The 18,130-nt window shown below is 37.3% G+C and overlaps 1 protein-coding gene across 6 annotated transcripts in view; it reads left to right on the top strand.

The window, feature by feature from the left end:
- The window catches only part of LOC147633149 (MADS-box transcription factor 23-like), a 92,471-nt gene extending 79,093 nt beyond the window's left edge, over positions 1-13,378 (top strand). The window contains exons 3-7 of one of the 6 annotated variants that reach the window (XM_086806170.1): positions 12,129-12,190; positions 12,384-12,483; positions 12,578-12,619; positions 12,737-12,778; positions 12,953-13,378. In XM_086806170.1, coding sequence (XP_086662296.1) covers positions 12,129-12,190; positions 12,384-12,483; positions 12,578-12,619; positions 12,737-12,778; positions 12,953-13,117 — 411 coding nt within the window. In that variant the 3' untranslated portion in view covers positions 13,118-13,378. Of the gene's footprint in view, positions 1-12,128; positions 12,191-12,383; positions 12,484-12,577; positions 12,620-12,736; positions 12,779-12,906 lie in introns of all 6 variants that reach the window. The other 5 variants (XM_086806172.1, XM_086806171.1, XM_086806176.1 and 2 more) reach the window with 5 other exon arrangements.
- Positions 13,379-18,130: the final 4,752 nt, after the last annotated feature.

Genomic DNA, 18,130 nt, shown 5'->3' with positions numbered 1-18,130 from the left:
TATTATTTTTTGATATAGAGCTCATTTTTTAATATCTTATCTATGGATACACTTAAATATTTTATATCTATGGCTACACTTTAGTCTTGTATATTTATATCAATGTAGAATTAGAGGAAGGAGTTTATTATGATCACATATTCTATATATAAAAGGATAATCAATGGTAAAAGTTATATTTCTAGACAACATGTGTTTTGTTTTTGCGTGACTTTATGTAAGCCACTTTTCCGTCTTACGACCTTGAATGGGAATGTATTTTTTGTAAGATAGTATTAGAATAGATAAAGAGACCTTACCTTGTGCTTAATGTCAAATTGGAAAGTCTAAGGACTTTGTATACATACTTACTTGGGACTAGTAATAGATGAAAGACCGGTTTTAAGTTTGTTCGTCAACTAATCACTTATATATATATCATTTTTGATAATAAGTAGTAGACAATCATTTTCTTACAATAGAATAGTAATTAAATGCTTGTGAGATCACTTACTCTTTCTTGCTTGTACGTTATTGAATATTTCTTCTTGATTGATGCATGCTAGATAGGTTTGTTTGTGGAAAGATTTCCTCTTGCATTGGCTTCTTCTTCTTTCCCCACTTTGTATGATGCATATGGTAAAAAAACTTGGTAATTTCTCTGGATTGTTTTGTTCTCACATGCATCTCTATAGAGAGGAAAATTAAGCCTCATTGAGAATCGTTATATATGGGATTAGACATTGACACTTACAAGTGTTAAGACCGTCCCTTTACATTCATCATGACATCTAATTCAAGTCTTTAAGTTGAGAAGTTTGATGGACATAATTTTCATACATGGAAAGTGAAGGCGAAGTTTCTACTCCTAAGAGAGCGATTATGGGGAATAGTTAATGGTGATGTCATAAATATCCAGACACTAGAGAAGGTAAAGTATCATGGATAAAAAGATGAGAAGGATCTAGCTATCATTGCACTTGGTTTAGATGATCATTACATCCATCATGTTACTAGTGCAACAAGCTCTCTAGATGCGTGGAATAGCTCTTTGCTACATAAGGTTAAAACTCCAAGATAAGCTTTAACTTTTAGTTCTATGAGTTATAAATGAAAGTTGAAGAACCTTGTACATGTAATTTGAACAAAATGAAGAGACTAATGGCTAAACTTTTTTCCATTAAAGAACTTGTTAGTGAGATGACGATGCTATTGTCATACTTCTTAAAAGAACCTATCATTGATGGCGATACTATTGCCATACTTCTCAAAAGAATGGCCGAGGAGTTTGATAACATAGCCACATTGAAGAATATTCCAAAGCCAACTCTGAAAGGAGTGGAGATTTTTCTACTTGAGGAGGACAAGAAAATTAAAGGAAAGCTCAATATTGGAGGATATATGGACAAAAGAGAATTCTACACCAGTAGTAACAAAGGTCTAAGAGGAGCATCAAATAGAGCCAAAGGTTAAAAAAACATAACTACTATGGTAAAAATAATCATGAAAAAAAAAACACTGCTACTTTGAAAAGAAATGTAACTTTTGTGGAAAGATGAACCATGAAGAGAAAGACTACATATTTAAGAAGAGAGCATCTTCAACACATCTTGTGAGAAAAGAAGAAGAAGAAGCAAACAAAAATGATGAAGAAAACCTCATCCAAGATGATTGGGTTTTTTTTTAAAGGGTCTAAAAAAAGCAAAGCCACTCAACAAAACTCTCTACTCTCTTGTAATCTCCATATAGGCTAATTTGGTGAGACCAAAGTCATAATATTTTGGTAAATCCAAACATGTAGAAGAAAATCATGTATAAGGTAAGGTGGAGAAAATCAATTTCACATAATATTTTGGTAAATCCAAACATGTAGAAGAAAATCATGTATAAGGTAAGGTGGAGAAAATCAATTTCACATAAAAAAATGTAAGTAAAGCACGCAAGCTCAAACGAAGGGGTTTTTAAATTCAAAATTTTAAGGTAAATTCATAGAAATATATTTACGGAAGGGGTTTTTTATCAAATTTGAAAAACAAAACCCAAGTCCATAAAGAAAAAGGAAAAAAGGAGTTATTTTATTCATGAAAAATTCACAGATAATGGGGTTTTTTAAATACCCTTGAATGAACGTGATACATAGGGTTTCTTAGTAGTGCACTTCTCCTGAGAATCAATATCATGTACTTGTTAAATTTACACATGTCTATAAGTGTTGGATAATCGTTTGAGGGAGAGTTTTGTAAATATCAAATGACGATCTAGAGTTTGCAAAGGTTCAAAGGTTAGGAATCCAAGGTTTCACTAAGTTACATTCACCTCATTAAAAAAGGGTAGCTACCTTTTGGCCTAGATTTAAGGAGATGATTAAGGTGACAATGGTAGGTATTTGAAATTGATTCTCCACTTGTAGAACTCATGGATGCTCCTCTAATGGCTATGCAATTATGACTACAAAAGTTTACTTTGGTTGAATATACCTATTACTTGTATCATAACACTAATCTTATTATCTTTAGTTTAAGCTCTATTACTTAGTATACATGCAATATTGATTCATTATGTTCAACCACCATTATTATCCACCACCCTAAGCCTCCTAATCCACAAGCTAAAACTCACAAGTCCAATAGCATAGTTGAGGTATAGTCTAGTAATATTCATGTAGATCAAGCTAACCTCTATGATGTCCTTGTACATAGTGGGATCCTTGAAAAACTCATCTATATCTATGAAAATATTTGTGTTCTACTCTAATGGCACCAAAATAGTTTTAAATCCTATCATATAATATGTCCAAGCTATGCTGCTTTTGTAGCAACAAGATTCCATGAGATGATCTCACCATCTGTAATCACCATCTGTATACCCAAGAAATACCGTAGCTCACCCAAATCCTTTATCTCAAACTTTTGCTTCAAAATTATCTTGACATCATGCATGTCACCATCACTATCACTAGCAATAATAAAGGGATCCACATAAATGACTAATAGAATGATTTCTCTATTTATATTTTTCACATAAAGTGAAAAAATAGCATTCAACATTTGAAATCCAATGGTACCAAGAAACTCTTTGATCTTGTTTAACCATGCTTTGGGTCCCTATTTCATGTATTACAAGCATTTGTGTAACTTGCACACAAAATTTGGGTGTGCATTGTTGCATCATGTATAGTTCTTCATGTAAGTCACCATCATGCAGGAAAGCATTCTTTGCATCCATCTTATGTACAGACCAACCTATTGATAGCTCTCACATGGTTGTCATTCTTGCAATTGGGTTGAATGTCTCCTCATAGTCAATGCCATAGGTCTGTGCACACTGACCCTTGGCAACAAATCTTCTCTTAATCCTGCTCATTGATCCATCCAAGTTATGCTTGACCTAATACACCCACTTACATTCAATTTACTTCTTTTATTTAAGAAAATACACTAACTTGCATGTTACATTTACATCCAGTGTTACCATGTCCTTATCCATGGTAACTCTAACTTTTCTTTTTATGGTCAACAAATTCTTGCTCAAAACAAGTAGGATCTAGTTATTCTTGTACTACTTCAATTATGTAGCATAATGATGGGTTGTATATCCATCATATCTCAACATGTGAATAGAGTATCTAACCCTGTAGGCTTTCGTGCATCCTAAGTAATGACAAGTATCCTCAAACTAGTTTTAATTCTCCTTACCCTAGGAGTAATCATTGATGGAATGCCAAGCTTGTCACCAAGGCTTTACTCGAAGCCACTAGAGTCACCATCCATACATACTTGACTTGTTAACACATCAGGCATAAAAGGTTGATCTACCTTTTTCTTTCCTCCTCGACATGATACATGTCTATCTACATCTATCCTCAACCTTCTAGAACATGGACTAATATTGAATCCATTGCTAGAGGATTCTCTAGGTCCACTAAGCATCTATGAGATTGCTATTCTATATGTGGGGTAGCATCATTACCTCTTACGTCTGTGTCTTTAATTTCCTTCAGTGGTGCATACCAACTACTCATCTCATCAAAGACAACATCTTTTCTTACTTGCATATTATGAGTGGTAAGGTTATAACATCCATAATTTGTCTACTCCAAAGAATAAAAAATGAACATGCAGAACTCTATCTTTGGATCAAACTTTATTCTCACTTCATCGAGAAAATGCACATATGTAATATATCTAAACATTTTTATTAACACATTTGGTTTTATATCATGTTCATAATGTAGATAAAATTTTTTGTGCTATTGCTTTAACCTAAAAATAATCGAGCATATTCTTTTCAGACATCAAGGTTCAAGCCACTTCTGTAATGTGCGTATTTTTTCTTTTTGCCTTGTGAAGTGTACTTGCATATTTAAGTAGTCTCTTGATTCCTTTATTCTCAAGAAATCACTTAGCCCATTGGAAAATACTCTTTTCTACCATCCAATCTTAGGCATTGGATTTGCATACCTTTTCCTTTCTCAACCAAGGCTTTAAATCTCTAAAAGTGAGCAAACAACTTTAACAAGACGGTATGAATTTGTTTGTACTCCTTGCCAAGACCATTCAAGGTCACTCTATTGCACCATATCATCATCATCTGATAGTGATCCAATAGAAGCAAGGGCATCTAAAAGCCTGCTAAACTTCACCAAGCAAGGGCATCTAAAAGCCTGCTAAACTTCACCAAGTAATCATCTATTCATACCTTCCCTCCTGTAACATTATGCAGCTCTTTTTTTAGCTGCATCTTCACCAAGGTGTTCCAAGACTCCTTAGGCATTTTTGCATCCTATATATGCACAATCATAGAATCTATCACCTTGATAGACAAGCAATACACCACCTTTTTAGATCTTTCATGCCATGCTTTATATGCCCGACTTACTAAAGAGGTGGGATTTTCTTCATCAATCTTTAGTTGCTTTTTACCATCTATGATGAGACCTTCCATTATACGTTTTCCATAAGGAAATTGATCATCCTAAATTTCCATGCTTGGAAATTATTACTGTCTAGCTTCTCACTCACAATCTATGGCAAGCTATCAAACATCTTTACTTGTAGTATTTAAGCACTTTTTAACAATTTCTTCACTTTTAGTAACCTATAAACTCTGATAGTCACTCACTGAGGTATTGGAAACTTGTTATAATGTCATTGTGTGTGAACTAGTCACATACAGATACATTCATCAACACTTGTAAGTCTTAGACTCTCTACATATATTGTTTTTAACTATATCTCTGTTGCAACTTTACACCAAACCAAAAATCAAGCATATTTAAGCACTTTTTAACAATTTCTTCACTTTTAGTAACCTATAAACTCTGATAGTCACTCACTGAGGTATTGGAAACTTGTTATAATGTCATTGTGTGTGAACTAGTCACATACAGATACATTCATCAACACTTGTAAGTCTTAGATTCTCTACATATATTGTTTTTAACTATATCTCTGTTGCAACTTTACACCAAACTAAAAATCAAGCATATATAGTCAAAATCAATACTTAATAAAAATTCTTGCAAAGCCAAAACGGGATCCAAAACGTGTCCAAATTGCATCAAAAAGCACAAAGTTAATTGCACACAGTAGGATTTTCTTTATTTACCAAGGAGAATGCCTCAATCTAAGACACTAGCTTCCCTCTCTGCATGTATCTCTAGCAGCTACCAAAGGTATTGCTCTAAAATCAAAGAGAGAAAGAGAGAAATACCCTTACATGTGAGTTACATGTGTACAGCTTCCTTTCTTGCCTTGTCCTTACCTCTCGCTTGTCTCCTTAGCTCTCACATAAACCAAACCTCTGATACCATAAGGAGAATGCAAGGGACAAGGAGAGCTTGAGTTCCTTGCAAGTAAACACACGCATACTCAAGATAGAGGGAGACACAAGAGAAAGATGGATAATTTAATTTTCTTCTATCGTTTTCTCTTCTCTACAACCATAAACTAACAAGATAAGAGTATATACTATAAGAGAAATTACTCTCCTATTGTAACATAAAATTGTCTGTGCATAGTGTGAACCCAACTATATGAACTAGTACTATAACTATGCTATAGTAATCCAAAGGTTGGTTGACTCTTAGAGGATGTAGTGGCATCATGTACTTCTTTTGTGGCTTTGCACAACATTGGCACTCGTCACATCCTTTCACAAATAGTGTACAATCTTTGAAGAGTGTGGGCCACCAATACCGAGATTAGAGTATTTGTCTTGTCATCATAACATTGCATGTGAAGTGTCCACCAACTACCCCTTGGTGTGCTTTCTTGATGATGTATAAGTATTTATCCTCCCTCAAGTAGCATCTTAAGTTATCCTCACCATGTCTATAAAGAGTTCTAGCAATTAAATGGTAAGGTTTTGCTTCTTTAAGGAACTTCGGGGCTAGATCTTTCTTTACCTTTTTTTCCTCTCGAAAACCATTAACTAGAAAGTTAATGATTCTCTCACTCCATTTTGGAATAGCCTCAATGCTGGAATTTCTTTAGAGCATAAACCATTTCTAATTCCCAGTGGTGGTGTAATTGATTTCCTTCTCATCTATTTTTTGACTTTAAAACTAATAGGATAGTCCAATTTGTATTCCCCTAGCTATGTTAGGACGTATCCAATTGCAAAATTAGAGGCATCAATGTGTACATGAAAGATGAGGTCCCAATTAGGTGTTTGCGAGATTGGAGCACTAGCCAAGGATTGCTTCAATGCATCATAAGCATGTTCACTCCTCGGTCCATATAAATACAATCAATATCTTGTACAAAGGATGAGCTATTTTTGCATAGAAAATAATAAATTGATGGTAGTAGCCAACATGGACCATGAATCTCTGGACTCCCTTATAGTTAGTTTATGGGGGTAATTCCAAGATGACCTTGATTTTACTCTCATCAATGAAAATCCTATCTTTGGACACTATATATCCAAGAATAATTCCGTGTTTCACCCAAAATTGGCATTGGCATTTGCAAGGGTTTAAGTATATGCGATAAAATTGACACCTTTCAAACACCCTTAGCCTTCTTGTCTGCAATGCGTTCGAGTACATGTTCTGAATATGGCAAGGGATAGTGATCTCTATGCGTGGCCTTTCTTGAGATCAACACACACTCTAAGTTTTCCTTTCTTTTTGGGCATAACCACAATAGGTGAGACCCATTTTGAGTATTCAATCTCATAGATGAATCCAAACACAATGAGTTTATTAATCTCTTTCTTAATAATGCTTGCATATTTGGGATTCATTGGATAGGGTCGCTGTTGGATTGGTTTAGCATGGGTACCATGGGGATGGTGTGTTGTACCACCTCTATAGGAACTCCCTTCATATCATGGTATGTCCATGCAAAGAAATCCCTATAATCCTTGAGGAGAGCTACAAGTTCAGGCTCCTTGGTCTTTTTGAAGTCCTTGGCTATGTCGACAGGCTTAGGATCTTCTCCTTGTTCGGCCTTGTCTACTTTCTTGACCTCTAGAGGCTCGTCTCATAGGCTTCTCTAGTGTCACTTGTGGGGTTACAATTGGCATTATCAAACACTAACTTGTGTTCCCTTCTAGTGTAAGGGATTGCGGCCATATGTATCCAATTTACATCATTCTCATGTAGAGCATTCTCACTGTTAGGTGAAACCCATGTAGATCCTTTGGTTCCCCAACTATTGATTGTTGCCATATGTATACAATTTAGATCATCCTCATGCACAATAGCTTGTTTATCAACATCCTTGTGGGATAGATCAGTCTCTTCTCTACAAGTATAGCAGTATTGCAATGGGGCTGAATAACTGCAAGCTTGGTCTGTTGGCAAACTCCAAAAGAGTCTCTGTTGATGTGTGATACTCCAAATCATTTGTGGGAAGACGTTGATCAAAGATTTGCAAGCCTAGCTCTTTGCTTGAGGTAGACGCAATGTTATTATCTAAAAAGAGACTATCACGCACTACTTGTGCAGTTCTAGATTGGGACTCATTCTTGGCATACTAGGTTCTTTGGGTTGCTAATCGTTTTTGTGCTACTTGTATAGTCTCTTCTTCCTTTGCTTTGGCATCTTGGATTAGTGCGTCTACTCCCTCCACTTGTTCTAATGTCCTACCATCAGGCATAAGAACTTGTGTAGGGGTGGTTTGATAGTCACAAGTGCAACATGAGCTGTACATGGATAGGGATATTAATGTGAGAGCTCCTTGTTTGTAACAATAAGAGTACACCATGTGTCTCTCTCAAGTTTACCTCAACTCCTTCATCATGTGTTCTGTATGTAGTAAGATTTGGTTCAGAGGTAACAGTTGAGGTCGAACCTATGAGGTAGCTAGTTACATTGTAAAAAATACTGGTAGTTAGCTTGACTGGTGAGGCTTGGTTAGGGTTCTCACGTCTTGGAACTGGTAGGTGGCTTGACTGGTGAGGCTTGGTTAGAGTTCTCACTTCTTGGAACTCGGGATCCTTCCATTGAGTCAAAATCTGACAACGTATCACTGGTCCCTAGTGTAGGTCCTTTGTACAATGCTAAACTAGGTTCTGATCGAAAGTCCTAAGCCTAGTGTAGGCTAGTACACACCTAGCTCGATAGATGCGCTATCGTCTAAATAGGTCTCTAATACACATCCAGAACATAGTTGCATGTGAATATGGAGTGTTGGAAGTTACTACAGATGTCTCGCACAAGTTTGGGAGTTTTTGAAAAAAAAAAATCTTTAAAAGAAAAGTTCAAAAAATTTGATTCTCTGAAGTTTTTCCAAAACATGTGTTTGGTGTTTCTTAACTCATCTAGCTTGAAAAAAAGCATGCTTTTTTTTCAGGTCAGTCAAGTGTTCTAGGCACGTTGGCTCCTTTTTTTTTTTTCCTCGAACCTTTTCTCTTTTCTCTTTTTCCTTTTATCTTTTATCTTTTTTTTCCCTTTTTTCTTTTTTACTTTTTACGTTTTGGGTTTACAATTTTTTATTTTTGGTTTACATATACCCGTCAGAAAAGAGTATTTCCAAAATCTTTGACTTGGACTTGCAAGCATTAGATGCGTCTAGCCACTCAAAACTTACCCAAAAGTGGGTATTGCTAGACTTTTGCACTTTTTGAGAAAGTGGCTTAAAATCCTACACTAATTAAATGCATGGAGCCAATCAAGTCTAATATCTAGTGGCCCAATATAGCATTAATTACACTAATGCAAAAATGCAGAAAACTTGCAAATTACAAAATTTAATCCATCTTGCAAATCCTCTCTAAATTTCCTTTTGAATCCCAATTTCTTCATATGTAAGGAGCCTAGATTGGGGTAAACCCTATGCCGGAAAATCGAATGTGAGGTGTGTTTAAGCTAATTCTTTCAATTTCATGTTCAATTGATTGATTTTTCCTTTTTGAAATTGAAAAATATAGAAAATGCAAAAAATAAAAAATTGAACTTGTAAATGATAAGTTGGAGTATAGTTATCCTAAATGCATAAATTTCAAAACTCCTTGAAAATGCAAAACATATGGAAATTGAAAAACATGTAGAAAATGAAAAACATAGAAAAATTACAAAACATGCAGAAATTGGAGAGATTGAACATAAATTCGTGAAGGTTTCAATAGCAATGTAACAAAATGGATAGATTTTGAGCATTTTGTTTCTACCATTCTTGAAAAAAATAGAAATCAGAAATCAACCATACGTACATGCATTCAAAATGCATTGTGGCTATGTGGTGGGGCTATTCCTCGGCAGCAGGCGGCACCACTTATGGAAAGCCCTTGCACTATAGAAAGAGTGCAAAGACAAACCAATGTAGTGGGGCTTTGCCCAACCACACTCAAGAGCATAAAATAGCTCAAATGAGAAGCCAATATGCATGACCTAGATCATAGTTGCATGGGCAAGGTGTGTCACTAACCTCATGAATACTTGTGCTTAGATTCTCAGAGGAGACGATGTTACCACGAGCCACACTCCCAAGCTCCACTCCATCGTTGCCGCACTGCAGCATGCGGTAAGTAAGAGCCGTGGCCTGTGGCCTACAATAGTAAATACAATAAAGTGTGTAGTGAACAATCACAATACTATAAGTACAAAAATGTCTAGGCTAGACTCTAGTCCTGTGACTCCTCCTCCTTAGAGGAATCACTAGGGGAAGGAATGCCCTCGCTAGAGGTACTCACATCATCACTAGCCAACCTAAAACTTCCATTACTAAGAACATTGTCCTCGTCCATTTCCATGACCCAGAATTACCGGAAGGTTTCTCGCCCGTGGTGGTATATGAGGCAAAAGCCTCATGTTTTTCCATTCATGTTGCATCCAGAACTCATTGCTAAAGAGAGAGAGAGAGAGGGGGAGAGAGAGAGAGAGAGAGAGAGCCTAGGAAGTAGATATAGAGAGCTTGAGAGTGGGGGGAAGGAGAGGGAGGGAGAGCCTAGGCAGTAGGCCTTAGAGAGCTTGAGAGAGAGAGAGAGAGAGAGGCTAGGTAGTAGACATAGAGACGTTGAGAGAGGGGGGGAGAGATGGAGGGAGAGCCTAGGTAGTAGGCCTTAGAGAACTTGAGAGAGAGAGAGAGAGAGGAAAGAGAGAGACGGGGTCCAAGTAGGTTGCCTTGTTGCCTTGGCGGAACGCAATAGGCAACAGCTGGCAAAAACAACATGGCAACATAGAGCGAATGCAAAGAAAAACCGCAAAAAATTTCTTTTTTATCGTATCGTACCGGCCAAGTACGAAATAAAATGAAACGCTACGAAATACAGGGGCACAACTGTCATGGAAAAAAAACATCCCCGATCTCGTATCATATGCCTGTTCCATTTCGTACCGGTTTTTACATACCTCTGTTGCGGTACGCGTCTCCCATACAACTAAGCATAGAGGTGAAACTATCTCGTTGGAAGGGTTGTTGCTACTTATAAGAAGTGACAAACCAACTCACCAAGAGTTCACAAAGAGGCTGAAACTAGCTAGCTAGAATAGTTGCTTACAAGAAGTGTAGACACATCATCATTGAACACACCAACATGTTAGGATCAAGCAATAACAAAAGATCTCGTAGTTGCTTACAAGAAGTGTAGACACATCATCACTGAACACACCAACATGTTAGGATCAAGCAATAACAAAAGATCTAGTTGCCTCATAAAAAGTATAGAAATAATTTTCCCTTTAACCTAGATAATTAGCATACCGTTTTAAAAGTATGTGTCCCTAACATTACTTAGGTTAAAGATGATATAAAAGTAAAGGCCCAATCTTGTGGTGCTTCTTATTGGGTAGGGCCCTACTATGTATGGCCTCACTAAGCTCTTTCCTTGGTTTCCTTTTAGGTCTCACATCTCAAGGCCACCCTAACCTCACACTTTTTTGATGATAAGTTTATTGTCTTTCAAAACTCTGTGAGGTTTATGAAAACTATCAACTCGAGAAAAGTAAAAACAACACTTCATAAATAATTTAGATAACATGCAAAAACATATGATTTTTAAAGAATAAGAATATCGTTTGAATTTCAAGCATCTAAATATTCTCTTGATAATCTTTCTTGATCCAATGAAAATGAATATATGCTTGAATGTGAGGTTTATCCATCTTACTTCATCGTTTGAGTAACTCAAAGGAGGATGCCGTATGACAAAAGAACAAGAAAAAAAGGTTCAAATAGGAAAAGCCTCAACATCTCATTGGGACTTTAAAGCTCTTGGATGAGTGAGCTCCTTACCTAATGATATATTTGGGGGGTTGAGGTTGGCACCCACCTAGAGAAAGTTACACCCCCTATGGCCTTGGTTTTCAACAATCACATTTTCGAACCTTGACCGGCAATGTGCAGACCTCATGATAGTAGAATAAAATTCTAGACATGAATTTTAGTAGAAGCCACAGGTGGTGGTGGAGTGGCTAGAGCATGGGAGAATCAGATGGAGGTCCTCATACTAGTAAGGTCTAACTGCACATAGTTTTGACTATGCTTGTGGTGTCTAAAAAAAGTATTAGTATGTGTGAAGTTTCATGTCATTGAAGAGAAGGTTTTTTTGAATGTCTTTTTTTGGGGTAGATTCTCACCCCTACCGAGAAAAAGCATTTCTCGGAATGAGATTTTTTTTTCTTTTCACACTAACGTTTGGAAGGCCATTCATGGTGCTACGTTAAGAGGTAAGACAACTAATTAATAATGTTGTGTTGTTAGTATTGGAGACATGAGGCTACCCGAATGAAGAACCAACTAGAGTTCCTAGAAGAAATGCACAGGTAAAAACATCTTTCCTGCATTTATGCGAAGTATGGCCTCAAATGTTGGTACGCATTCCATAGTAGCTTGTGTAGTATCCAAGGATTTGACGTAGGTGTACACTGTGAATACTGTCACACACACAGTGAAATTGAAGCAAATATTGTCTCTTCAATATCTTAAATTTTGTCTCTTTTATTTTGGTTTTTACAGAAATATGTCAGGTGAGAATCTAGAAAGATTGCAAATTAGGGACTTGCGAAAACTTGAAAGCAAACTTCAAACTGGTATATCTCGAGTGAGAGAAAGAAAGGTAGTTGTTGTGAATATACTTCAATTATACAAGTAATGGATTGGATATTATTACGCTAAAACTAGATATAACATTTGCTTTGTAACCTGGATAGACACAATTGCTCATGCAGCAAGTCGAAGATTTGCGTACAAAGGTACGTGTTTCAAGCGAATTTTCTAAGGAGGTTAAAAGCAGTATGTTGGGTTCATCATTTGATTTTCCAAACATAATGAAGAGTTTATGTGGGTTTTCGATTGCTTTTCCTCTGCAGGAGAACTTGCTGTTAGCAGAGAACGAGTCACTAAGATCGAAGGTGATCAAAATCCATAACATCCACTATACACACACACACACACACACACACACACACACACACAGATGATTTTACCTTGTTGGTTAATCATATATACACCCAAACTCGCTTAGTCGTAGTGATTCCAGTTGACTGAAGTTTAATTAGTTTTTGACATAATCGTCGTCGTCAAAGTTGGCCGAGTTATGTGCATGTCAACAAGCGCCAGGTGGATCTACAGCAACAGGCCCTAGTGACATTGAAGATCTGGTGAGTAGCAAGCCGGCGTCCCCAAGGTCACAGGAATCAAGCATGGATGTTGCTGAAACCACCCTTCAGCTTGGTTACTCTCCTAGATAAGCACGTGATCGGCGATGGGCACGCATAATGCACGTGGCGTACTCCTAGAAACTTCTGGAAAAAAGATATGGTGACGCAGTAATTAAGAAGATCCGGGCTCATGTTTCTCAAGGATGTATTTTACAAACTCATGAGTGTGTAATTAGCATTACGCTTGGCATTCCTGTTAGACTAGATCTCACCATACTATATATGTTTCTGTACCAAACTTTTGGAGTTTGAATGTTGGAAGATGCAATCAATCTAAGTTTGTGATTTCAATGGTGGTGGTGGGTAGTGTAAGCGTTGCAGCTGCCTCGGTGCCCCCAACGTTAGCACAAGGCGTACATTGGTGAAACATACAACATGCATGGTTTGAAGACGAGAGCGGTAAGAACTACGTCAAGGAAATACTTCAAGTGGAGAAAGATCTGTTAACCAGAACTGGGCAGGCAGCTCTTGGAATTCTTTTACAGCGGAAACCCGACAGGAGGAACCCTAAATCAACAGGTGAAAGCAGGAAAATCCAACCTGATTTCTTAGGCGAAACCAAAACCCTATGTTACAAAGCCTTTTAATCTTGCAGAGGTCAGTCGCCTTTTCCACACACGACTCAACTAGAGGGATACGTAGATGCGTTTGAAATGAAATTGATATTATTAACAGCAGTAGAGTAATTAAAGGGACACGCTAGACAGTTGAGAGGCAAATATTGCAAAATCCTTGGTAGAGCTGCTTGAGTAGAGATATGACATTGTGGCTGGAGGCAGCAACTATAGGAAGAGCTGCCTGCCATAAAAAAGCACTAGGAAGTTGGTGAGTAGAGAACATTGGCGGGGATGCAACTACGTTCACCGACTCTGCCAAAAGTAGCGAACCTAGATTTTCCTTGGTTACACCATTCGTTCAGATGAGCTCACACAACTACAATAAATGTGTATCCAATGCATTGCCCAGACAGAGGGACTGAACCTTGAAGCATTAGGGTTAGGGTCTCTTAGTGCGGAGCAGTACTGTGGCTCCCCCGCCGTCGGTTACTTCTAGTCGTGCTCTTGAGTGCCGGTGCCGCCTAATAGAGTTAGATACAACCCCTATGGTAAGCATGCCAACATCACTCACTGCGAGGTTAGAGCTAGAGCAAAAGGCTGCACACTTGGCCTCAATATATGTAGAGAATTTGCCAGTGACAGATTTGTCATCATGCACTAGAGTGAATGAGGCATCCCCTACATCACAAGTAATGGCATCTTTTCTAGGGCAAAACATCTCGTTGCTATTGCTTTCCTATGTTGACACCTTGTCCATTGGCCCTGAGGACTCTCCTTCAGGAAGGAGTGGCTGTAGACCTCAGAACTACGAATGCAAGCCAATCTTATGAACCATAGTCCTCAATCATCATGAAGGTGTTCACTACTAGGGTTTCTCTCCCCATTGACAAAGTCTACCTCGAGTTCAAGAAAGCTGCTAACCGCGGTGCCCATCTGTGCTTCATGAGATGCATACCCTCGGAGGAAGACTCTAAAAGATGGTTTGCAGTGGCTCTTCAAGGCAAAGCTGCCTTTTTTGCTTTTACTTTGCAAGCAAGGGTTTCTTCTAGGTCTTGGTGGAATTACCTCCTCAAAGAGATGATATTTGAGGAAGGGTTTCTTCTAGGTCTTTAGTTACAAACGAAGCCTGGTTCATCTCATTCCCTAGTATCTGGCCTTCAAGCTGGAGCATGTGCCGTAAAACAAATGCTCGGTATGGATTAGCTTCTCCAACCTCTAATACTACCTATGTGTAGAAGTGTACCCATAGTGGCTGGCATTCTTGGCAAGGTCCTATATGCTCCTTCGTTGGAGTTTAATGAAGACCAAGGGCCTCAACCATGGCAATGCTACATACTCTAGGATAGGCAAAATGATACTCTGGACATCCTCTTTCTATCGACCTCATAAGGTATTGAATTCAATCTTTCAGCTCGGGGGGTGCACTACTAGGAAACCCTATGTATCACGTGCGTTCAAGGGGTATTTAAAAAACCCCTTAGCTGTGAATTTTTCCCCCTTAGCTGTGAATTTTTCATGAATAAAATGATTTTTTTTAATGGACTTACGGGTTTTTTTTTCAAAATCGATTTAAAAAACCCCTTCTCTAAATGTATATATGTAAATTTACCTTAAATTTTTTAATTAAAAAATCCCTTCATTTGAACTCACGTGGTATACCTACATATTTTAGGTAAACCTCCTTAGTCTTTCAATCAAATTTGGGACCTCGAATTCTTGCTAGAAGTGTCAGCAATCAGGACACTTTGCCAGAGATTGTGTCCCTAATAAGGCTGCACTTCTAGCTCTGGTGGGTACATCGAAGCCCTTTCTTGCAGGTGTTGTCTCCCAAAGCCATTCAGAAATGCCCTCTACTGCCACATAACCTCTCGGGAGGTTTACCTCTAAGAAATTTTATGTACCACATGCGTTCACGGGGTATTTAAAAAATGCCTTACATTTACATACTTTTATGAATAAAATGATCCTTTTTTTTCATAAACTCAAAGTTTTTTTAAAATTGGTTTAAAAAATCCCTGATGTAGTAATTTTGTAACGTTTTTGAATTAATATACCCTTCGTGATGTGCTTACTTGCTACACTTACATATTTTTAGGTGAACCCCTGAGCATAACCTATCACCTTACCTGTCACATAGGCAATAACTGCAAAATCCTCATGAAAGAGAGAGCATGAAGCCAATCGAGAGAAGGGCTCTATTTCAAGACGTAAGCTCACACTCACCCATACCCCACTTCAACCTAATGACACAAATATTCCCACCCAAGGCTAAGGTAAAGGATCCCTTTAAAAGGTAGCTTGAGCCGCCAAAGGACAAGCGCTCATTCTAGGGAACAAGTATAAGGCTCTGGTAGCTCTTGACTCCATTAATCTGGATATGCCTTAGGATACCATTAATATTAGTTTATATGCCCCTTCATACCAAGATGAAGGTTCTTTCCTAGAACATCAGAGGGCTATGTATTGCTAGAAAGAGAAGAGAGGTTGTATCTCTATTTGATAAATGGCAAGCTAGTTTTTTATGTTTGCAGGAGCTCAAAACCAGAGCAGATAGCCCTCTCAATCTTGAGAAGAGTGGAACTTCTTTCTTCATTAATGCACCACGTAATCGGTCTGGAGGAACAATTATCTTGCTTAAGGTCAGGTGGAGATGCATGTAACATTACAATGAGGAAAACTGTCATGCCCTTATCCTTAAGGAAAGTAACTCATCTGTCATTCTAACTATTTGCTTAGTATATGCTCCTAACAACTCTGTTGAAAAGTGGCTCTCTAGGATCACTTGAGTTTGATCTTAGAGGAGAAGGATACTATCCTTGTGGGGATTAATTAAACAATTTCAATTTATCTACAAAAGTGAAAAAGTCATTATATTGCATTATATTTTCTGTCCCCAAAAAATTACATCACTTGATTGAGTGGATTTTACAAAAACTAATAAGAAAACTAATTAAGTTAAATCGTCTTCATCTTCAAGATCATCCTCACCATAATCTTCCTCTGCACCACCACCACCATCATGTGCACCACCATCTTCTTTAGCATCATTTTCTTGCATTTAATAATGAAACAATGCAGAAATGTTAGTGCTAGAGGTAAAATAATATAGGAGTTGAGACTTAGGTGATAATTGAAATTCAAGTTCAAAGACTGGACTACTCACAAAGTCATGGTGTTCTCGAGCGTGTTGGATATCGACATCAGTGATGACCACTCTCGATTGTTTTAGCCACTCCCAAGTCTCGATTTCACTGTGATGCTTATGATACCTAGTCTCCCAAGCATTTGGGATGTGCCCTACTACCCTTTCCTACAACAAATTACAACATGCTTAAGATATGAAATTCATGAGGAAAAATGAACTAAACTTAGTGATGCATAAGAAAGAAGAAATTTACATATCATGCGAGTCAAGTTGTGTTTCCTTCGGAACCACAAGTCATTGACTTGCATACGCAACCTTTTGCTCAAGGTATTGAGTATCCTCCATAGTTCCTTATGTATTATGCTTTAAAGCTTTATGCATACATCTTTATGCACAAGATTAATACATAAAGTCTTACGCACAAGCTTTATGCATGAAGCTTTAAGGTTGTGCAGATGTCTTTATGCACAAGCTTAATGCATAAAGCTTTACGCACAAGCTTTATGTATGAAGATTTATGCAAAATTTTTATGCATAAACCTAGATGTATAAATCTTTATGCATATGGCTTTATGCAAAAGATTAATTCACAAAGCTTGTGAATATAAAGCCTTGTGCACAAGCTTTATGCATAAAAGTATAATTCTTTAATTCTTAGTTATGTATAAATCTAGATGCATTAAGCTTTAAACCCTCAAACCTTATGCATAAAGCATTATGCACAAGCTTAATGCACAAAGCTTGTGAATATAAAGTTGTATGCACAAGCTTTATGCATAAAGACTTATGAATAAAAATATAATGCTTAAATTATTATATATTTATGCATAAAGCCATAATTCATAAGCCTTATCCTTTATGTATAATGAAAAAAAATGCTCCCAAGAACCCACCAAGGGTGCACCATGCAAAACGTTCCAACCTAATTCATCGCATAGAAGTTTGTCTCTTGAGCCAAAAAAAAAGTAGTTGCATTAACTAATTAGAACCAACACTTTTAGCCTCTTTAGGTCAACCTTTAGAATATCTCTTGAGCACAAACTTCCTAGTTGAATCATTGCCTAGAAGGGTCTTAACTCTTGAGACAAATTTGCATTCTTAAATAGAGGGCTTTGCTCTTTTGTCTGGTTTAAAACTATTCAAATGCATTAAAGTTTTGGCTCAAAAGCCAAAACTTCAATTTTTTGAAAGTTTGTGAAAAGTTTTCGCTCAAGAGCTAAATCTTAAAGGAAATAGTATAGCTTCAACATCCCAGGAGGCATAGAATTCCAAGATTTTAAAAGTATTGGGTCAAGAGCCAAATGTCATAAGAATTATTATAGCTTAAAGTCCTAGATTCTA

The sequence above is a fragment of the Cibotium barometz genome, chromosome 12 (assembly GCF_041138505.1).
Source record: "Cibotium barometz isolate CiBa-2024 chromosome 12, ASM4113850v1, whole genome shotgun sequence".
Classification (NCBI taxonomy): domain Eukaryota; kingdom Viridiplantae; phylum Streptophyta; class Polypodiopsida; order Cyatheales; family Cibotiaceae; genus Cibotium; species Cibotium barometz.
The sequence above is the reverse complement of the archived record's forward strand: the minus strand, read 5'-3'. Positions and strand labels throughout refer to the sequence as shown.